Raw genomic sequence first — 24159 nt, 5'->3', positions numbered from 1 at the left:
TAATGTTGCACTTTCAAAAGTGTTAGCTAGCGATCAATAGTTGAACATGAACACTGAACAAAACTGGTTATTGTTGTATTAAAATCAAATCTCATTTTAGAATTGATGACCTTTTTACACTGTATAGTTAAAAAGTACACATGTATTTGAAGCATCATTGTGAATGATCGTCTGTCGTGGTGTTTTCTCAGACTGTGTAGCACGTGTGCAGAGGTTCCTGGTCACCAAGCTGGGAGAGGACTGGATCTTTCTGGTGCTGCTGGGCATCTCAATGGCGCTGGTCAGCTGGACCATGGACTACACCAGTGCCAAGAGTCTACAATGTACTACAATACCCACAATGCAACACACACTAAACCATCTTGTTTTATGATGATGAGATATGTTTTTTTACAATGCTTGCATTCAAGCCACTGAACCGGCAATTCATACAGTTGCACRAATGCTTTTATAGCGTAAATAGTTATCTAACAAGACACCTGGTTGCTTATTGTTGAGGGTTAGGATGAGTGATTATCAAAAAGTGTTGCAAAACAGTTCAGCGGTAACCTGATATGCAAAATGAATCTTGCAAAACAAACATTGCAAAACGTTACATTTAAAATGATAAATTATGTTTATAGTCATTACCCAAATTAGGGGGTTGAGTGAAGTTTGTGTAATGGAATCCCTCAAGGCTCTGTTTTTGAACCCCTACTGTGCAAATTTTATATGCTACCTCTCAGTGATGTTATTCATAAACACAGAGTAAATTTTCTCTGATACGTGGACGATACACATCTGTACACTGTATAGCTTACAAAAGTTTGTTACCAAGCTGCCTTAAAATTTAATTTCAAGTCCAATCTGGATTTTGTGTGGAGTTTACTTATTCTAATGTTACTTCATCCTAGTAAAATAAGCAGAACTCACAAATTAGGATTTAATAACTTGTTGTGTGAACTTGATAATTTTAGTCAAATCAATGTGCTTCAACTGAATATTTTTGTTACCGCTAACAAAGCAACAGAAGTTGTTTTGACAAATTCCTAAGTGTAGAGGACAAGTATTTGCTTGTCAGAAAAACAAAACTATGTTGTTTTAAATTTGCAACCAGGCTGCCTTAAAATGTAAAGTTGTGTCAACTTCCTTTACAGTTGAAACAATACTTTGAAAATTACTGACTAAGTCTTTGAAATTATATAATAGAGATTTCAGTAAGGAACATTACCCTCCCATCTGTCTCTTCACCATGTGTGAGTTTTTCAGTGTACTGAGTAATGTCAACCAATCAACAGATCACTTTAACTGCAATGGCATTCTCAGCAACAGTGACAGAAACGTTTTACTTGTTACTTTAAAAAAAATCTACCTTCAACTGAAGTTGCTCTGGATAAAAACGTCTGCTAAATGTCATGCTGGGTATTATTCTAATGAGCTCGGCCCCACAAAAATACGTTGAAATAATCTGAACTTGACACTTTCAATCAGCACTACTGTTACAGTGCATTCGGAAAGTATTCAGACCCCTTCACTTTTTCCACATTTTGTTACTTTACAGCCTTATTCTAAAATAGATTCAATATTTTTTTCCCAGCAATCTACACACAGTACCCCATAATGACAACGTGAAAAAGGKTTTTAGACATTTTTGCACATTTATACAAAATAAAAAACAGATAAAACTTATTTACATATTCAGACCCTTTGCTAGGAGACTCGACATTGAGCTCAGTTGCATCCTGTTTCCATTGATGATCCTTGAGATGTTTCTACAACTTGAATTCAATTGATTGGACATGACTTGGAAAGGCACACACCTGTCTATATAAGGTCCCACAGTTGACAGTGCAAATCAGAGCAGAAACCATGCCATGAGGTCGAAGGAATTGACCGTTGAGTTCCGTTGTGTCGAGGGACAGATCCGGAGAAGGGTACCAAAACATTTCTGCAGCATTGAAGATCACCAAGAACACAGTGGCTTCCATCATTCTTAAATGGAAGATGTTTGGAACCACCAATACTTTTCCTAGAGCTGGCCGCCCAGCCAAACTGAGCAATCGGGGGAGAAGGGCCTTGGTCAGGGAGGTGACAAAGAACCCAATGGTCACTCTGACAGAGCTCCAGAGTTCCTCTGTGGAGATGGGAGAACCTTCCAGAAGGACAACCATCTCTGCAGCACTACACCAATCAGGCCTTTGTGGTAGAGTGGCCAGACGGGAGCCACTCCTCAGTAAAAGGCACATGACCACACGCTTGTCATTTGCCAAAAGGCACCTAAAGGACTCTCAGACCATGAGAAACAACATACTCTGGTCTGATGAATGCAAGATTGATGTCTTTGTGCCAAACATCACATCTGGAGGAATCCTGGCACCATCCCTATGGTGAAGCATGGTGGTGGCAGCGTCATGCTGTGGGGATGTTTTTTCAGCGGCAGGGACTGGTAGACCAGTCAGGATCAAGGGAAAGATGAACGGAGCAAAGTACAGGGAKMTCACTGATGAAAAGTTGCTCCATGTGCGCTCAGGACCTCAGACTGGGGCAACAGTTCACCTTCCAAAAGGACAACAACCCTAAGCACACAGCCAAGGCAACCTAGGAGTGGCTTCGGAACAAGTGTCTGAATGTCCTTGAGTGGCCCAGCCAGAGCCCGGACTTGAACCTGATCGAACATCTCTGGAGAGACCTGAAAATAGCTGTGCAGCGACGCTCCGCATCAGACTTGACAGAGCTTGAGAGGATCTGCAGAGAATAATGGGAGAAACTCCCCAAATACAGGTGTGCCAAGCTTGTAGCGTCATACCCAAGACGACTCAAGGCTGTAATTGCTGCCAAAGGTGCTTGAACAAAGTACTGAGTAAAGGGTCTGAATACTTATGCAAATGTGATATTTCATTATTAATTTTTTTTATAAATATGTATACATTTCTAAACACCTGTTTTTGCTTTGTCATTATGGGATATTGTGTGTAGATTGATGAGGGGAAAAAAACTATTTAATCCATTTTAGAATAAGGCTGTAACGTAACAAAATGTGGAAAAAGGTCAAGTGGTCTGTTGCTTCAGTTGATTTGACTTCATGGTTGTGAATTTCTAAGTTGAGTAAACATTGTTTTTTGCTAACTCGATTTGATAAGCTTTGACATTTTGAAGTGAACTCAACTTAATATTTTGTCAACTCAACAAATGTAACAAATTTAGTTGACTTGGCTAGATAGTACTAGACATTTTGACTGAATCTCAATATCTTTTTTTTACAGTGTACATTTCGATGAAACACGGTGAAGCTAAGCAAGTCAGTGCCTCTCTTACAGAATATTACTAATGGCAAGAGAATCATCTACAAAAGAGTCCAGATGGATTGACAGTTCATCCAAGAAATAGGGCATCTTAGTGTATTTTCTTTGTAACTGTCTGTGTCAGTGTCTGCCCTGTCATAACCAACTCCTCTCTTCTCACCTCCCTTACCTTATCCTCCATCCTCTTCCCTCATCTTCACCCCTTGTTCTGTGTCTTCCCCTCATTTCCTCCTCCCTATTGCCCTTCATCCTTCCCCCTTCATCCTTCCCCCACTGTCCCCATGTCAGTGTATAAGTGGATTCACTGGGAGCTGAGGGGTAATGTCCTGCTCCAGTACCTGGCTTGGGTCAGCTATCCCATGGCGCTCATCATGTTCGCCTCCTTCTTCTGCCACCTGGTCGCCCCGCAAGCCATCGGTGTGTACCCGCTCACTCACTCAATGCTTACGGTTTACTTTCCCCATCACTCGCCACCCCTAATGACCTGTTACCCACAATCCGTTATCCATTGATCTTCTCCCCTCTCTGCTTGTGTACCTACCTAGTCCTGTCCTCACACACTGATGTCCTCACTGTCTATCTAGAGCTATGACCTTTCCTTGTCGTTCTGAGACAAACATATATTTGGTTTTCCTGTAAAACAACAGTTTTGTAATTCTACCTCTTCCCTGACCTCTTTCCACCTCCCCACCCTGTCTGTCTGTCTGTCTGTCTGTCTGTCTGTCTGTCTGTCGGTCGGTCTGGTTCTGTCTGTCTCCCTCTCCCTCTCCCTCTCCCTCTCCTTCCCCTCCCCTCTCCCTCTCCCTCTCCCTCCTCCCTCTCCCCTCTCTCTCTCTCTCTCTCTCTCTCTTCTCTCTCTTCTCTCTCTCTCTCCCCTCTCCTTCTCTCTCTTCTCTCTCTCCTCTCTCTCTCTCTCTCTCCTTCTCTCCTCTCGTCTCTCTCTCTCTCTCTCTCTCTCCTCTCTCTTCTTCCTCTCTCTCTCTCTCTCTCTCTCTCTCTCTATCTCTCTCCTCTCTCTTGTCTCTGTCTCTGTCTCTCTCTCTCTCTCTCAGGCTCTGGTATTCCTGAGCTGAAGACCATTCTCAGAGCGTAGTGTTGAAGGAGTATCTGACTGTCAGGGCTTTTACTGCCAAGGTCATTGGTCTGACTGCAGGTCTGGGCAGTGGGATTCCAGTGGGAAAGAGGTGGGTTACACACACTCACATCTGTTCCCTGATTACAGCTGTCTAAAAGCCTCTACAAGTTCCTGTTTCTGCCCCTTGTCTTCCACTTTTGTTTCCCAAGGCCCATTTGTTCATATCGCCAGCATCTGTGCTGCTGTGCTGAGCAAGTGTATGACGTTCTTCTCAGGAGTCCATCAGGTTAGCAGTTACTTGACCAACATTGAGAACACGGACATTACAGTTTTGTCGGATCACTTCGCATTATACTTTTAGATGTTTTCCATTGAGCTTCTCTTTTCCTCCCTCGGTCCTTGTCTACTTGTGTGGGATCCCTTCCCCTTTCCCTCTATCTGTCTTCCCTTCCTCTGTACATCTCTTCTGCCCTCTCTCTGTCGCCGTCTCTCTGTGTGTCAGTAGAGCCCATACTGCTACACAGACATCCTTAAGTTGGCGTTGCGGTTGGGTGGCTTGCTGTTTCGGTACCCCTCTTGGAGGTACAACACTATTTTCCTTTTCAATTCACCTTCCATTCATCTATTGGAAAGCAAGCTACAAAATCAGCTCAAGCAAATGTCATGTGTCGACAATCAATATAGGCATGGTGTTGAAATTGCCTCAGTTATGTATTTGTGACAGGTCGTCCATAGAAAGTTTTCAAAACGCGATCTAGAGTTAAACTATGTGCCACATTTTCTGATATGATATCTGACTGATACTTGACCTCTCTCTTGCGCTGATCCTGTCCTTCCACCAGGGGTGCTGTTCAGTATAGAGGTGACGTCCACTTACTTTGCTGTGAGGAACTACTGGAGAGGTTATTTCGCCGCCACCTTCAGTGCCTTCATATTCAGAGTGCTCTCTGTGTTCAACAAAGATGCAGGTGGGTCAATGAACTACATGCAGGTATTGTGTGTAGGCCAGTGACAAGAAATCTACATTTAGTTTATTTAAAATGCAGGCTGTAACACAACAAAATGTGGAAAAAGTGAAGGGATGTGGACTTCTGTTGAACTATATATGATACATAGTATAATGTTAATGTATAAGTTCTAAGACTCTCTATCTCTCTATTTCCCTGCACCCCCTGTCTCTTCATCCACCACAGTCACCATCACTGCTCTCTTCCGCACCAAGTTCCGCATGGACTTCCCCTTTGACCTCCAGGAGCTGCCTGCATTTGCCGTCATCGGGTGAGAGAAAGGGTCGAGAGCCCCCAGGAGCGTGGTGAGGGCACGGTGACCACACTGTGTGTAGTTCTTTGTCACAACCCAACACGAATGCCTAATCTCATTCTATGTGCCATAAAGCTCTTTTATTGGTCGTTATTTTAAGAACGGAGATGGTGTGAACGGTTTGCTTGCTAGTGTGCTTGCTTCAGCTTCCTAGATTACAGATCTAGAAAAAAACTATATTACAGGCTAGATCAACACTAGCTAAACTTAAATCTGAAGCAGGCACACATACTGTATATTATTCAGAAAATGTACCTTCTCTTGTTCTTATTTGAACCTTGAGAGTGAGTGAGGTAAAGGTGCTGGTGGTTGTCACTGCAGGATCTCCTGCGGGTTCCTGGGGGCCTTCTTCGTCTGGCTGAACCGCCAGGTGGTGCTGTTCATGAGGAAACCCAACGCCATGACACGCTTCCTCACCAGACAGTGAGTTAAAGGGACGGGAGGTGATGTATTTTGATGAGACACATGAGGAAAATGCAAACCTGAATTGGGGAGGATCAGGCTAGGGACTTAGTAGAATGGAATAGAATGGAATAGAATCATTCATTGTCTTTCTCCAAACAAATTCTTGTTGCCGACTGGTGCATTTGACAAAAACAGACAATCAAACCCATCATCCAGACATTGATCGATCCATCTATAAGCAATTAGTGGTCTCTGAAAAAGAAACTAGTTACACTCTCGCTCCAATACAAATGAATGATTTAGCAGCAACCAGTGCAGCTGCTTTTGTCAGAGCTGAACATTGTTACACTGTAGGGAAGATGATGGATGGGAACACTGGAATTAGACCAACAGAGACCAGGAGGATGTAATTACACTGTCAGCTTTGAGAATGTTAAATTGGTGCTTGTTCTTAGGCATGTCCTACTGGGAGAAAGAGGGAAGTAGTTATCTTATAGGAGGAGAAGCAGGACATTTGTGAAGAGGGTATTATGGCAAAGGGTGCAGTTATATTGAGAGAGTTATATAAGTGCCTTCATAAAGTATTCACACCCGTGTCTTAATCGCCATTTTGTTGTGTTGCAAAGTGGGATTAGAATTGATTTAATTGTCAACAATCTACACAAACTACTCTGTGACGTCAAAGTGGAAGAAAAATGCTTCGAAAATAAAGCACTAATATATTTTGATAAGATAAGTATTCAACCCCCTCAGGTAATGCATGTTAGAATCAGCGTTGGCAGCGATTATAGTCTTTCTGGGTAAGTCTCTAAGAGCTTTGCAAAGCTGGACTGTACAATATTTGCCCATTATTATTTTTTAAATCTCCAAGCTCTGTCAAGTTGGTTGTTGATCAGTGCTAGACATCCATTTTCAAGTCTTGYCATAGATTTTCAATCCAACTTAAGTCCACACTGTAACTCGGCCACTTGGGAACATTTGATGTCGTCTTGGTAAGTAACTCCAGTGTATATTTAGCCTTGTGTTTTAGATTATTGTCCTGCTGAAAGGTGGATTTGTATCCAATTGTCTCTTAGAAAAAGCATACTGAACCAGGTTTTCCTCAAGGACCTTGCCTGTGCTTAGCTCTATTCCTTTTCTGTTTATCCTAAAAAACTCCCTAGTGCTTGCTGATGACAAGCATATCCATAACATGATGCAGCCACCACCATGCTTGAAAATATGAAGAGTGGTACTCAGTGATGTGTTGTGTTGGATTTGCMCCAAACAWAATGCTTTGTATTYAKGACAAAAATATAACTCATATATATTTTTGTCAAATTTTTTGCAGTATTACTTTAGTGCCTTATTGCAAACAGGATGCATGTTTTGCAATATTTTTTATTATGTACAGTCTTCCTTCGATTCCCTCTGTCATTTAGGTTAGCATTGTGGAGTAACTACAATGCTGTTGATACATCCTCAGTTTTCTCTTATCACAGTCATTAAACTCTGTAACTGGTTTAAAATCCCCATTTGGCTTCATGGTGAAATCCCTGAGCGGTTTCCTTCCTCTCCATCAATTGAGTTAGGAAGGACGCCTGTATCTTTCAGTGGCGGTCAGTGCCATTTAAGATGAGGGAGGACGATTTTTATTTTTGCTTCTCATGAGCATGGCCTTATTTTCTATTACAGCGTATTGGATGACTGTCATTCATATTCCATTCACCCAGTTCAATGTAAAATTGATGGGTTAGGCTACTACATGATACTCCAATTTTCCCTATACCCATCATGAGGTTGCTGCAACCTAGCCTATGAATGAAAGTTTACAACGTAAGTGCACACAGGTCGAGAGAGAAGTTTGAGGTGATAGACAGTGACACATGGACAGACAGTGACACATTCAATACCACCTACCACTCTTGCCTGCATCTAGCTGATATAGGGTGTAATAATTAGTCCAACAGTTGCAAATGTGAGTTTGTATTGGACAAATTCAGGTATGTTTATCCCTGTTTTGTTTTAGCAGCGTGTGATTAAATTTAGCATAGTTTTATCTAAAAAGGATAACGTTTTAAAATGTTTTAAAATGTTTGTTTTTATGAAATTCACTGAGGAGGATGGTCCTCCCCTTCCTCCTCTGAGGAGCCTCCCCTGGTATCTTTGTAGTGACTGGGTGTATTGATACACCATCCAAAGTGTAAATAATAACTTCTCCATGCTCAAAGGGATACTCAATGTCTGTTTTTTTTGTGTTATCTTCCAATAGGTGTCCTTCTTTGCAAGGCATTGTAAAACCTCCCTGGTCTTTGTCGTAGAATCTGTGCTTGAAATTCATTGCTCGACTAAGGGACCTTACAGATAATTGTATGTGTGGGGTACAGAGATGAGGTAGTCATTAAAACATCTTGTTAAACACCATTATTGCACACAGAGTTAGTCCATGCAACTTATTATGTGACTTGTTAAGCACATTTTTACTCCTGAAGTTATTTAGGCTAGTCATAACAAAGGGGTTTAATACTTACACTCTCAAGACATTTCAGCTTTTCATTTGTATTCATTTGTAAAACATTCTAAAAACATAATTCCACTTTTACATTGCGGGGTATTGTGTGTAGATCAGTGACACAAAATCTAAATGTAATCCATTTTAAATTCAGGCTGTAACACAACAAAATGTGGAAAAAGTAACGGGGTGTGAATACTTTCTGAAGGCACTGTATGCCACTTAGCAGACATTTTTTATCCAAAGCTATTTGCAGTCATGTGTGCATACATTTTACACACGGGTGGTCCCAGGAATCGAACCCACTATCCTGGCGTTGCAAGTGCCGAAGCGTGCTCTACTAGCCGAGCTACAGARAACCACAGGGACATAGGGTTGGAACATAGAGTTTTTAATCCCTTTTCTTTCCCCAGCCGACTGATTTTCCCCGGTGTTGTGACCTTAGTGATAGCCAGCTTGACCTTTCCCCCTGGATTTGGACAGTTCATGGCTGGAGAGGTCAGAGTTCAAATATAATTGTATTTGCCAATTTTTGTTTCATCTCTCACTACGAATATGCTCTGTAGAAGTCCCTGTTTATTGTGACTTGAAAACACGTCGGTAACACTTTATTACACTTTGATGAATAAGCATACGTTATTATAAAGTGTTACCAATATTGTTTTGTTTAGCTTAAATGCGACTGTTATCTATTTTTCTCAATCATGAAAAGCGTCACTGCAGAACAACATTCATAGGATCAACTAACGAGTGTAACTACTTACCAAAATATGTAAATTGTGAATTTTTTGCTTTCTCATAAAAATACCCACTAGGCACAAACTGGTTGAATCAACGTGGTTTCCACGTCATTTCAACCCAAAAATTCTATGTGATGACGTTGAATCAACATGGAAAACTGATTGGACTTGAAAAAAGTAACTAACGTAGTTTTTGTCACCCAACTTTTAACTTTCTGTTGAATTCACGTTAGTTGACAACTCAACCAAATGTAAATCAAAACTAGACTTTGCACTCACGTCTGTGCCCAGTGGGCTGGCTGCTAGTAGCAGTCTGTTTCTGGTCTCAAGAGAATTCTACAAGGAGTTGGCACCCAGGTTAAACCTGGACTGGGTAAATCTAGATGTTCAGTATTAGCTGGATATTATTTGAAGAAGCCTCTTTGCCCAGYCATTCAGAAAAATGCCCTAGGTTAATCATGTGTTTTGAGACACCTTAAAATAGCCTGCATAGTTAGTGCGAATTAGGTGTGTTTAAAGCAGTCAGAAACACCTGTGTGCGGTGGGATCTTCACCCTCAAGCTACGATGTTTAGCACCTTTTTAAGATGGAACTTGTTCCAAAACAGACCATTATGCTCACAGTACAGTATTGGCAATTATTTMAAAACCTCTCTTTTGGAACTATATTGAATAGGCCTACAGGTTGACATATGTGGTGCACACAAAGCAATCTTCATCTGTAGTATTTTGAACGAGTTCTGACTACAGTACAGTTGGTTTTGTCAAAATATAATTTGATATTTATATATACAGTACCAGTCAAAATGTAGACACACCTACTCATTCAAGGGTTTTTCTTTATTTTTACTATTTTTCTACATTGTAGAACAATAGTGAAGACATAAACTATGAAATAACACATATGGGATCATGTATGAAACCAAAAAACTGTTAAACAAATCAAAATATATTTKAGATTTGAGATTCTTCAAAGTAGCCACCCTTTGCCTTGATGACAGAACACTCTTGGCATTCTCTCAACCAKCTTCGCAAGGAATACTTTTCCAACAGTCTTGAAGTAGTTCCCACATACGCTGCACACTTGTTGGCTGATTTTCCTTCACACTGCGGTCCAACTCATCCCAAACCATCTCAATTGGGTTGATGTCAGGTGATGCAGCACTCTATCACTCTCCTTCTTGGTCAAATAGCCCTTACACAGCCTGGAGGTGTGTTAGGTCATTGCCCTGATGAAAAACAAATGATAATCCCACTAAGCGCAAACCAGATGGGATGGCGTATCGCTACAGAATGTTGTGGTAGCCATGCTGGTTAAGTGTGCCTTGAATTCTAAATAAATCACAGAAAGTGTCACCATCAAAGCACCCCCACACCATCACACCTTCTCCTCTATGCTTCACGGGGGGAACCACACATGCGGAGATCTTCCATTCACCTACTCTGCGTCTCACAAAGATACGGCGGTTGGAACCAAAAATCTCAAATTTGGACTCATCAGACCAAAGGACAGATTTCCACCGCTCTAATGTCCATTGCTCATGTTTCTTGGTGCAAGAAAGTCTCTTCTTATTATTGGTGTCCTTTAGTAGTGGTTTCTTCGCAGAAATTCAACCATGGAGGCCTGATTCACGCAGTCTCCTCTGAACAGTTGATGTTGAGATGTGTCTGCCACTTTGTGGCGCTATGTGCAATGTGTGACTTTACTGACAAACGCTACTGGGTGGAAAAGAAATTGGGCTGCAATTTCTGAGGCTGGTAGCTCTAATGAACTTATCCTCTGCAGCAGAGGTAAATCTGGGTCTTCCTTTCCTGTGGCGGTCAACACTTTATTAATTACTACATGATTCCATAGTTTTGATGTCTTCACTATAATTCTACAATGTAAAAAATTGTAAAAATAAAGACAAACCTTGGAATGAGTAGGTGTGTCAGAACTTATGACTGGTACTGTATATATTAAACTATTCATTACACATTTTAACACAATTTATCCCTTACTCTTTTTAACACTTTTTCACTAACACTTTTTAACACTATTTTTCATTAACACTTTTTAACACTTTTTGCCATTACTTTTCCCTCTTCCTTTCCCATCTTTCATGCCACTGCCAGCTGATGCCCAGAGAATGCATCAACTCCCTGTTCGACAACTTCACCTGGACCAAAATCGGGGGCTCCCCCCCTCCCCCCGGCCTGGGGCGCTCCTCTGCCTGGCTGCACCCCGACGTCAGCGTCTTCGTCATCCTCCTCCTCTTCTTCGTCATGAAGGTACCCTTCCTCATTCCCCAGCTCCCTCCTCCCTCTTTCTTTTCCACCCCGTAGCGCTTGTCAGTATAGTCACACATTGCACATAGCGCCACTCAGTACAATGACAGACTCCTGGTTGAGTCACTCATCTCAGTAGAATAAGAATCTCCTTCAGAGAGACTGTAGTGGAGATGTAATCCTTAGCACTCCATCAGTATCAAACTCGACATTGTTGCCTCGAGATTTCCACTGTGTGTACTGGAGGATAAGAGTGCAATACTGTGAGTGTTAGCAGCAGTAGGATTAGTATTTCCCATCGAGGAGAAATTGATGTGTATCTTGTCACAATGGTATTATTGGATTGGAGAAATGTCACCGAATAGACTAGTCGGGAATGTAGCTGTCTCTTATACACATCTAGATGTGTATAAGAGACAGGAATAGACTAGTCGGGAATGTAGTCTAGTATTTGACAAATACCTTTCAAGTCAAATCCTCTTTGCTTTTGTGGAAGTGCTAAGATGCATTAACTTTGCTCAGTTACTAATTGAATTCCGTCCATGTCCCAGTTCTGGATGTCTGCTGTTTCGACGACGATGCCCATCCCTTCTGGAGCCTTCATGCCTGTCTTCATACTCGGTAAACAGAAGCACAAGATTATCATATGTTATTAGTTGTAATATGAACACAAATTCCATATCCATTTTTTATATTTCTTCGTTCATGTAAATTGACAGAGAGAGTGACCCAAAAGCCTACAGTACATGACTATTGTGTAAAGCTTCATGGGTAATCATGAAGTAAAGCATTCTGGGTCGTTTTTAATCGGTGTACCTTCAAGGATGCGATGTCGTGTATAACCAGGGGGGGGTAAACGTCAGCTAGCGAACGGGCAATGTAAACATGACCATCCGCCTCCCTTATTCACCATCTTTTCCCCCCCAGGAGCCTCTTTCGGCCGACTCGTGGGGGAGATCATGGCTGCCCTCTTCCCCGATGGGATTCTGTTTGATGGAATCTTGTACCGCATCATCCCAGGAGGTTACGCAGTCATTGGTTAGTCTCCCTTTCCACCTCCTCCTCTCCCTGTCTCAGTCAGTGCCTGCCCGTCATCCCCCTTTGGTGTGACAGTGAAATGTCACTGTCTGTTCCCCCTCTCCTGTCCTCCGCTGTCTCGGTGACCCATAAACCTATACGCTACCATTAATCTCCTTCATCTTCCATCTCTACCCTACAAAACCCCCTCCCCTCCTATTTTCCTCTGCTCCTTTCATTCCATCCCTTTTACTCTTTCTTCCTTCGCTATTCCCACGTGCCGTTCTRTACATCAGTCATCTCCCTGCTTACCAACCCTGGGTCCCTGATATAATGTTTCTCTTCCTCACCCCTCATCCCTTGTTCTTCACCCCATGCCTCATCCCTTCTTTCCCTCCTCCCATCCCTCCTGTACTTGTCCACCAACTATGAGTAGTGTGTAGCCTCTTCCCATTAATCCCTCCCGTCTTTTGCCATCCACCCATCACTCCCCTTTTTTTTTTATATCCCCCTCTCTTATGGATCCTCCATCTACACATCCCTTCCACCTGCAAATGCCTGTTTTCTCTCCTTTTCTCTTTCTACCCATCCCTCTCTCCCTTCCTCTGTCTTCCATTTCCTTCCTCTTCTCCCTCCTCACTCCCAGGAGCGGCAGCACTGACCGGGGCGGTGACCCACACGGTGTCCACGGCGGTGATCTGCTTCGAGCTGACGGGCCAGATCTCCCACATCCTGCCCATGATGGTGGCGGTGATCCTGGCCAACATGGTGGCCCAGGGCCTGCAGCCCTCGCTCTACGACTCCATCATTCAGATCAAGAAACTGCCTTATCTCCCTGAGCTGGGCTTTGGACACATCAGGTGTGCAAAGAGAAGCTGCAACCAAGGTGACATGTTGGCTCTAAGGGGGCCCAGTTGCATTGAGGGTCTCATGCTAAAAGAATGAGTTGTTTGAGTCAATATGGCCGCCTCAGCATGCTTGAGTCTTCAACATAAACACACCAGTAGTACACAAGTGTTGAGCATGAATTAATGATTGACATTTCCTTCTGACTTACAGCCAGTATAACATCTTTGTGGAGGACATCATGGTTAGGAAAGTGAAGTTTCTCTCATTACAGTCCACCTACAGGGAGTTGATACACCTCCTGGATTCCACTTCTCTCAAAACGATACCACTAGTGGATTCAACAGGTAAAAATGTATGCATTTTTCGTGAACGTGAGGATACATTTCAGTGTCTTCATTTCTTGGTTGGCTCATCATCATGTGACTCTTCCTGTAGACTCTATGATCCTTTTGGGCTCCGTCGAGCGGTCAGAGCTCCACGCTCTCTGTGATTGGTGGCTCTCTGCAGAGAGGCGGATCCTCAGGCAGGAACAGCGTTTACAGGAACAGAACCAGTATGCCAAAGACAGCTGGGAATCCTTTGCCTTTGTGGATGAAGATGATGAGGAGAGTGGAGATAAGGTGTGTCAGAGAGACCAAGGGGGAATGTTCCTAAGGAATCAAAAACACACTCTTAGAAAATCAATCAAATTAAAGTTTATTGGTCGCCTATAGGGCTGTTATGGTGACCGTATTACCGTCACACCCGCGGTTACGAGTCATGAAGGCAGTCAACTTGTCTGCTCAATGAACTAGTGTAGCCCACAGCCATATGACACAGCCAGATCAGGACCAAACATAAGGACAACTCAGAGTATGCTATTTTGCTCTTCTGAAATAGACTACAATTTCTTCATATCATGTTTCTTTCGACCTGTCTAAAATAAATCATGGATTTATTGTGAAGGTGTAGGCTATATTACATGGATTTATTAGACTTTTTAAAATGTAGATGTTCCAAAGGTCTGCATCAGTGGCTTGTAGTCTGTGTGGAAGCCAGGAGATGCTGAATGTGTTTATTAAAGGTCAATTACTGTGAGACCAGCAGTCATTTTCTTGACAATCACCGGCTGACGAAATGTCGTGACCGCCACAGCCCTAGTCGCATACACAGATATGCAGGTGTTATCACAGGTACAACGRAAAATGGTTCTAAAAAGGTTGTTCTATAAGGACAGGGTTCTACTTGGGTCTGCATGCACATTTTCTACATCCAAGAAGGTTTTTCGAAGGGTTCTAAAAGGATCCCTTGTTCGTTGACACGTTTCTACCTGGAACCAGGAAGTGTTAATCTACAGGAACAAGCTGGAAAACGCTTACTAAAGCGTCTTGCTGCAAGGAACTTGTATTGTGCCATTATTTAAGCTGTCAATGTGATGAATTTACTGTTTTGTTACATTTCCCAGAGTACCCCAGTTCAGGAAGAGAGCAATGGCCCCCTGCCATCTCCTAAACCACAGGAGCCCTTGTCCAATCACACAGCTCCTGGTGAGTTGAACCATCTCTGTGGAACAATGCTTCTATGGTAGCCTGGCAACAGTGTCATCTATTATTATACAGCGTATTGTACATTCATATTATTATACAGCGTATTGTACATTCATATTATTATACAGCGTATTGTATATTCATATTATTATACAGCTTTTTGTATATTCATATTATTATACAGCTTATTGTATGTTCATATTAGTATGCAGCGTATTGTATATTCATATTATTATACAGTGTATTGTATATTCATATTATTATACAGMGTATTGTATATTCATATTATTATACAGCTTTTTGTATATTCATATTATTAYACAGCTTATTGTATGTTCATATTATTATACAGCTTTGAATTRTTTTGTTATCAATCTTAACATCAAGACAGCTTTGTAGAGGACTTTGACCTTCATCCATCACATCTTTTATCATCTGTCCTTTTCAGAAAAGGCCCCTCTTCAGTCTGTTAGGAGAACTCTACGGAATATCTTCACCTCTCGAGACAGACAGGCAGAGGGACAGTCACAGGTAGTCTATAACTGTGTGTGTACAGAATGTCTGTGTCTGTGTTTGTGCCTGTGACTCTACGTTAGTGCTGAGCGATTAACATGTCAGTTTTCTTGTTCGTTTTTTTAAACAACTAATTGACCAACGTCGRTTCAATTATTTGAATTCCATGTTGTTGTTTTCTGTGAGCTCAATGCACATTTTCTCTAGAGATAAATCAGATCAAGCCCGAACTGTGCGATGTAGTAGGGAGTTGTAGTTTCCAACAGGCAAATGTTCTACTTAGTTTGGCACATTAAACATGGTAATTGACTACAATGATCATAATCCGTTGTGCACCTACTTGTYCAGTCTGTGTGGTGCAGACACAAAGAGGGAGAGAAGAGACAGAAGAACTCGCTATCGAGAGGGATAGAGAGCAGGTACTTTGTGACGTATCTCTACCTGAAAATACATAATCTAAGTGATTGATAGTTTGTATTCAACAGTCATAAAAATATGCCTTATTTACTTTGAAGAACTAGGCTGCTAAAATTGTGATTTTGTCAGACGGCATAGGCAGCAGCTCTATAGAGACGAGATGATGGCTTGGAATGAAATGAAGTAATCAAATAATACAAATGTAATATACACTGTGTACCAAACATTCTCTTTCCATGACATAGACTGACCATACTGAGACATGTTAAAGGAGTATTTTTATGCCTTGAGACAATTGAGACATGGATTGTGTATGTGTGAATGGGCAAGAGAAAATATTTAAGTGCCTTTGAACTGGGTATGGTAATAGCAGACGGGCGCACCAGTTTGAGTGTGTCAAGAACTGCAACGCTGCTGGGGTTTTCACAGTTTTCCATGTGTATCAAGAATGGTCCACCACCCAAAGGACATCCAGCCAACTTGACACAACTGTGGGAAGCATTGGGGTCAACACGGGCCAGCATCCCTGTGGAATGCTTTCGACACCTTGTAGAGTCCATACCCCAATGAATTTTGGCTGTTCTGAGGGCAAAAGGAGGTGCAACCACTGACACAGGAAGTAAGGGTGTTGAAGGTGCTGCACCACACTGTGAAAAATCTGAATTAAAACAGTTATAATAATAATAAATACAAAAAATGTATTTAAAAAAAACATTAACCAAAGTAGTGCTCTTGGCCTTTACTAGTCAAGTATTAGTGGACCGGTATTGCCGCCTGTAGCACGGACAAAAAACCCAACCAACCTCAAAGCACTAATCGCTCAGCACTACTGTGCACACACCAATATCTTCCTAACGATCACTAAAGTATTTCTGGTGCAGCAAATAAAGAGAATTGAGCAGCAAATAAATTACTGGGGTAATGAGCTGTTGAGATGTAGATACAGGTGAAGTCTGAAGTTTACATACACCTTAGCCAAATACATTTAAACTCCGTTTTTCTCAATTGCTGACATTTAATCCAAGTAAAAAAATCCCTGTTTTAGGTCAGTTAGGATCACCACTTTATTTTAAGAATGTGAAATGTCAGAATACTAGTAGAGAGAATGATTTATTTCAGCTTTTATTTCTTTCATCACATTCCCAGTGGGTCAGAAGTTTACATACACTCAATTAGTATTTGGTAGCATTGCCTTTAAATTGTTTAACTTGGGTAAATGTTTCAGGTAGCCTTCCACAAGCTTCCCACAATAAGTTGGGTGAATTTTGGCCCATTCCTCCTGACAGAGCTGGAGTAAATGAGTCAGGTTTGTAGGCCTCCTTGCTCGCACACGCTTTTTCAGTTCTGCCCACACATTTTCTATGGGACTGAGGTCAGGGCTTTGTGATGACTACTCCAATACCTTGACTTTGTTGTCCTTAAGCCATTTTGTCACAAATTTGGAAGTATGCTTGTGGTCATTGTCCATTTGGAAGACCCATTTGCGACCAAGCTTTAACTTCCTGACTGATATCGAGATGTTGCTTCAATATATCCACATCATTTTCTTGCCTCATGATGCCATCTATTTTGTGAAGCGCACCAGTCCCTCCTGCAGCAAAGCACCCCCACAACATGATGCTGCCACCCCTGTGCTTCACGGTTGGGATGGTGTTCTTTGGCTTGCAAGCCTCCCCCCTTTTCCTCCAAACATAACGATGGTTATTGTGGCCAAACAGTTCTATTTTTGTTTCATCAGACCACAGGACTTTTCTTTAAAAAGTACAATCTTTGTCCCCATGTGCAGTTGCAAACCGTAGTGTGGCTTTTTAATTGTGGTTTTGGAGCAGTGGCTTCTTCCTTGCTGAGCAGCCTTTCAGGTTATGTCAATATAGGACTCGTTTTACTGTGGATATAAATACTTTTGTACCTGTTTCCTCCAGCAACTTCACAAGGTCCTTTGCTGTTGTTCTGGGATTGATTTGCACTTTTCGCACCAGAGTACGTTAATCTCTAGGAGACAGAACGCGTCTCCTTCCTGAGCGGTATGACGGCTGCGTGGTCCCATGGTGTTTATACTTGCGTACTATTGTTTGTACAGATGAACGTGGTACCTTCAGGCGTTTAGAAATTGCTCCCAAGGATGAACCAGACTTGTGGAGGTCTACAATTTTCTTCTGAGGTCTTGGCTGATTTCTTTCGATTTTCCCATGATGTCAAGCAAAGAGGCACTGCGTTTGAAGGTAGACCTTGAAATACATCCACAGGTACACCTCCAATTGACTCAAATGATGTCAACTAGCCTATCAGAAGCATCTAAAGCCATGACATCATCATGACAGAATTTCCCAAGCTGTTTAAATGCACAGTCAACTTAGTTTATGTAAACTTCTGACCCACTGGAATTGTGATACAGTGAATTATAAGTGAAATAATCTGTCTGTAATCAATTGTTGGAAAAATGACTTGTGTCATGGACAAAGTAGATGTCTTAACCGACTTGCCAAAACTATAGTTTGTTAACAAGAAATTTGTGGAGTGGTTGAAAAAGGAGTTTTAATGACTCCAACCTAAGTGTATGTAAACGTCCGACTTCAACTGTATCTTCTATCCTTGGCGGTTTGATTGTAAACCATATTTCAAGATGGGAAATATAAATATTTAGCCATTATATTTGCGTGGGATGAATCTCATTACTGGGCTCTGCTCTCTATGTACACACACTCCCTTATCTAATTGCGTGTGACATGAATTCACATGAATTGCAAATGGAGATTGTTCAGAGTGTGTGCATAGTCAAACATATTCCCTCTTAGTTCTATATGTTAATCAACATATGACATATGGTTATTATTTCCCTGGTATGGCTGGCTGGTTGGCTTTTCATATTACCATTTTATACTGCAAATATGAAAAACAATGTATGTTAATGATATTCAAGGATGTAAGTACAGGGTTTGAATATGCACCTTCTGACCAACCTACTGTATCTCCCTATTCAATGATGATCCTAATATTTTGTCACTCGTCGTAGTTGTACAGTTTTCTACTGGATAGGCCAGCCTTTGGTTTGAACTGTGCACCCCAAACTCATGACTATTTCATAAGGAAAAGCCAAGTTATTGTTATATTTCACACAAACGCCTGGCTTCAAAAATCAACAAGAGTACATCGATGAACATGCAGCCCACACAAAACATGTTATTCTTGACACTGCATTCAACCAAATAATTCTATATATTTTAAAGGGACAAATATGAGTTATTGGGTTCAAGAACAGCCGCAATCAGCTATGTTATGGGAAGCAGAAGTGTAGAGACTCTCATCACCTCACCTTGAAACTCTTCAAAGATAGTGGGGGCAACTAAAAATGTGTACATGACGTTACTCGGGAAGTGTCTTATCTTACCCCCCCCCCCCCTCTATTTTCTCTCTCTCTCATCAGGAGCCTTGCGCCAACCCTCTCCTGTCCGATACGATGACACCAGAAGAGGTAACCGATCTCATTCAGGTCCACTTAAGTGCGGTCCCTAGAACTTTACTTCCCCTGATGCCATGCCAATTGATTAGAGTAGGCTGCCTTGTACATTTTCCAACACTTTTGTCCTTGTCAAAAGGGTCTGGGTTAATATGTTGAAATCCATAAGAGGGTTAAAAGGTGTCAACATCCATACATCTCTTATGGAGCCAGTTGACATTGAAGGTTGCGTTTTAGAGTGTTTTTAGTCAATTACAGTGTTGCGTTTCTTGACATTGTGTCTGGTTAGCTGGTGCAGATCAAAGAATGGGAGGAGGCTGAGATGGACAAGCCAATGGAAATTGATCAGATCCGAATAGATCCCTCCCCTTTCCAGCTAGTGGAGAGGACATCATTACACAAGGTTGGTTCAAGTGCTGCCAATTCATACCAATTTGGAGATATAGTATCTGACATCATGTCTAGACACATGGAAATACAAACGATAGTGGATTTGCTCAGAACAGAAGCCATACCAAAATGTTGCGGCCTAATTTGACGTCTGACCTTTTCTGCCTGTCCCAGACCCACACTCTCTTCTCATTACTGGGCCTGAGTCATGCCTATGTCACCAGTATCGGAAAACTGGTGGGTGTTGTGGCTCTTAAAGAGGTAAGAAAAACTCCTTTTCTCTTTCTTTTATCTCTTTCTCTATTTCTGTTTTACAGTATTTCATTGTCTTTTGCTTGTGACGGAACCTGACAATTTAGTAAGGGTTGAGTCAAATTGCCTTATGAGTCTACTCATCATGCTATTTTCATGTAATTCAATGTTGTGTTCTTCTAATGTGTCCCCTCTCTTTCCCTGTTGCCACTACCCCATTCTCTCCCAGCTGCAAAAGGCCATCGAGGGCTCCACCCGTAGCGGGGTCCGGCTACGTCCCCCTCTGGCCAGCTTCCGCAACACCAGCCGAAAGTCATCCAAACCCCAGGCAACCTCGGCCCCCTCCTCCCTGACCACCCCCTCCTTCCCTCTCTCCCAGGCTCCCATCTWCCCCCATGCCACTGCCCCGCCACCTCCCCCGACACAGGAGGAGATGGATGTGTGGATCGAGGGCACGAGGCGGGAGGTGGCGGAGGTGAACAGCAGTAGTAGTAGCAGCAGCGGAACGGGGAGCAGCAGTAGCAACAGTAGCCCCTCACTACCCCACTCCTTGCCCCTCTCCATCCCCCTCACCTCGCCCCTCTCCATGCCCCTCACCGTTGCCCTCTCCATCCCCCTCGCCGCCTTCTCCTCTCCCCTCACCGCCCTCCGGCCTGTCGCAAAGCAGCAAGTGGAGGAGGAGAGTGATGATGAGCAGCCCATCTAGCCTTATAGACGAGTGATGTTTTTTTTATAACGTTTTTTTTTATGGTGTGAATTTCTCTTTTAGTCTTTCTCTATCCCTCCATTTTCTCTCTCTCCCTATTGCCCTTTCCCTCTTTCGCTCTCTCGCTGTTCCTTCTCGCACCCTCTTTCTTTACTCGATGAATGATGTCTGTGAATCCACGAGGAGAAATAATCTGGGCTCGATAGTAGTACTTGACTTTTTAAGATTAAAATTGGTGTCATTGGTTTTAAACAGGAGACAATGGCTACCAGTGGTGCTCCAAGAGCTAAAAAATCAACAAGGCCCCAAAACGACCTTTACTAAACCCATCCTCACCTTGGGAGGGAGTTTTATGATCACCATGCTGGGCTGATAGATGACAGTGTTAAATCAGACTGACGACAGCCAACTCAGATGTAATGATGCTAGAGGTTTTCTACTTAATGATGCCATGACTCCAGCTGAACAACCGCCATCCCCCTCTGTAATTTAGATGAATCGCTCACTTGATGATAACGCAAAACAAACATACTGATGACATTATTATGAAACTTGGTTACTTTTACATTGGTGACTTTTCCTACCTCCCAAAAAAAGCCGGGTTGTGTTCCTTAGGCACCAGATGGAGGAAAACGGACTGAAACAGGGGGGGCTACCTCGACCTTGGCCAATAAGAAAGGCTCATTTTCGTTTTACGTTGCGAAATGTTGTAAAACGTTACCCTTTGCATGCCCTAATAAACAAAACCCTAATGTTCTTCTGACACAAATCAAATCAAATTGTATTGTTCACATACACATATTTAGCAGATGGTATTGCGGGTGTAGCGAAATGCTTGTGTTCCTAGCTCCAACAGTGCAGTAGTATGTAACAATTCACAACAATACACACAATTACTTTTTACAAAAGTAAAAGAATGGAATTAAGAAATATATAAATAGTAGATTGAGCAATGTCGGAGTGGCACTGATTAAAATACAGTGGCATAGAATACAGTATATACATATGAGAAAAGTAAAGCAGGATGTAAACATTATTAAAGTGACTTAGTGTTCCGTTATTAGAGTGGCCAGGGATTCCAAGTCTATGTACTGAGCAAAGAAGAAATAATCTACGGTATGACACAATGTTTTATCTGAAAAGTAGTTGAATTATGAACTTCTGTCACTCTCCCACAACCACCTCTTTCTTTCTCCCTCTCTTTCTCTTCTTCAAACAGTTTCTCAGGTTGCTCCCTGTGTCTTTAAACCTGCAGATGTTGGACAGAGGAATCTTCCTGTCTGTTAAATGAAAAGGATTTTGATTGTATGTTGTCAATCTGTTTTTTAATGTATGAATGTACAGTATGTACAGTTGAAGTCGGAAGTTTACATACACTTAGGTTGGAGTCATTAAAACTCATTTGTCAACCACTCCACACATTTCTTGTTAACAAACTATAGTTTTGGCAAGTCGGTTAGGWCATCTACTTTGTGCAAGTAATTTTTCCAACAATTGTTTACAGACAGATTATTTCACTTATAATTCACTGTATCACAATTCCAGTGGGTCAGAAGTTTACATACACGAAGTTGACTGTGCCTTTAAACAGTTTGGAAAATTCCAGAAAATGATGTCATGGCTTTAGATGCTTCTGATAGGCTAATTGACATCATTTGAGTCAATTGGAGGTGTACCTGTGGATGTATTTCAAGGCCTACCTTCAAACTCAGTGCCTCTTTGCTTGACATCATGGGAAAATCGAAAGAAATCAGACAAGACCTCAGAAAAATATTTGTAGACCTCCACAGGTCTGGTTCATTCTTGGGAGCAATTTCCAAATGCCTGAAAGTACCACATTTATCTGTACAAACAATAGTTCGCAAGTATAAACACCATGGGACCACGCAGCCGTCATACAGCTCAGGAAGGAGACGCGTTCTGTCTCCTAGAGATGAGGAGGAATGGGCCAACATGAACCCAACTTATTGTGGGAAGCTTGTGGAAGGCAACCTGAAATGTTTGACCCAAGTTATACAATTTAAAGGCAATGCTACCAAATACTAATTGAGTGTATGGTAACTTCTGACCCACTGGGAATGTGATGAAAGAAATAAAAGCTGAAATAAATCATTCTCTCTACTATTATTCTGATATTTCACATTCTTAAAATAAAGTGGTGATCCTAACTGACCTAAGACAGGGCATTTTTACTCGGGTTAAATGTCAGCAATTGTGGAAAATTGAAGTTGAAATGTATGGTGTATGTAAACGTCCGACTTCAACTGTATTTACAGTACACTAGAATGTGTGAGCACACATGTTTACGTTTCTTTGTCTGTAATTAGTCGTGTATTTATTGATTTATCTTTTCGTAGAGCCGATTTGTCTCTGAATGTTTTAACAATGTATAATGTAGTTAATAAATGTTAATAACTTATCTGCCAAATTCTTTATTATTGTGATTATTCAAGGCATATGGATTTGGAACAGCATAATAAATAATATAAAATGATTAACTGAAAACGAATGCAACTTTTATGAAACTATTACTAGGAAATGTAGTGCTACTTACACTATATTAAATGAACATGGGCTTTTGGAATTAACTTTGTACTTAGCAACATGTCTCTTTGTCATATTGATGAATTGGTGAACAAATGAGTGTTCTCAGCTCCACTCCCACACTTCAGTCTTTCTGTCTCTCACTTCTATTGTCATCAACGTTACAGGCAGTAAAACAATCTCCTCCAACAGAAGAATTAGTCAGTTATAAAGAGACAGACAGAGAGAGGGTAGTGAAGCCTACAGTAAGACGGCAGTAACAGAACCAGATAAGCCGTATTGTTGACAGGACTTTTACACTCCAGATTTCAYAGCATTGTCGGAGGAACTAATGGCTTCCAAAAAAATTTGTAACTGTTGTGTCTTTTTAATACTTTTGAATGGAATATTTTAGTTGTCCTTTATTCATGATGGGTGTGAGTGACCCAGTCTACTCTCTGAATCCTAATCCAGCCAGCAAGCATATAGCCGTTTAGGTTCAATTCAGCTGGTTGAGAGAATGCGAAGAGTGTGCAAAGCTGTCATCAAGGCAAAGGGTGGCTACGTCGAAGAATCTCAAATATAAAATACATTTTGATTTGTTTAACACTTTTTGGATTACTACATGATTCCATATGTGTTATTTCATAGTTTTGATGTCGTCACTATTATTCTACATTGGAGAAAATAGCAAAAATAAAGAAAAACCCTGGAATGAGTAGGTGTGTCCAAACTTTTGACTGATACTGTATATAAAGTATTGTTGAAACAATTGCTTTTCAGGACAAACTCTTAAAATGTATGATCAAGGAAAACATAACCTGTATGCAAATATTCTATGTTATTATATATAATGGGGGAAAAAAGAACGCAACATTTTCACAGATTTTACTGAGTTACAGTTCATATATAGAAATCAGTCAATTTAAA

The 24159-nt window shown here is 41.6% G+C and overlaps 1 protein-coding gene across 1 annotated transcript in view; it reads left to right on the top strand.

Moving 5' to 3' along the window:
- Positions 1-23134, top strand: part of LOC111954902 (chloride channel protein 1-like) — a 36455-nt gene extending 13321 nt beyond the window's left edge. The window contains 23 exon segments of the mRNA XM_070436117.1: positions 192-323; positions 3570-3698; positions 4334-4366; positions 4369-4463; positions 4562-4642; positions 4862-4908; positions 4910-4938; positions 5199-5324; positions 5550-5634; positions 5998-6099; positions 8986-9070; positions 11427-11582; positions 12131-12200; positions 12507-12617; positions 13243-13456; positions 13656-13789; positions 13881-14065; positions 14890-14971; positions 15420-15502; positions 19326-19373; positions 19648-19761; positions 19923-20009; positions 20230-23134. Coding sequence (XP_070292218.1) covers positions 192-323; positions 3570-3698; positions 4334-4366; positions 4369-4463; positions 4562-4642; positions 4862-4908; positions 4910-4938; positions 5199-5324; positions 5550-5634; positions 5998-6099; positions 8986-9070; positions 11427-11582; positions 12131-12200; positions 12507-12617; positions 13243-13456; positions 13656-13789; positions 13881-14065; positions 14890-14971; positions 15420-15502; positions 19326-19373; positions 19648-19761; positions 19923-20009; positions 20230-20706 — 2705 coding nt within the window. The 3' untranslated portion in view covers positions 20707-23134.
- The last annotated feature ends 1025 nt before the right edge of the window (positions 23135-24159 follow it).

Source organism: Salvelinus sp. IW2-2015, linkage group LG30, assembly GCF_002910315.2.
Source record: "Salvelinus sp. IW2-2015 linkage group LG30, ASM291031v2, whole genome shotgun sequence".
In the NCBI taxonomy this organism is placed as follows: Eukaryota; Metazoa; Chordata; class Actinopteri; order Salmoniformes; family Salmonidae; genus Salvelinus; species Salvelinus sp. IW2-2015.
This window is presented reverse-complemented; position numbering and strand designations above follow the sequence as displayed.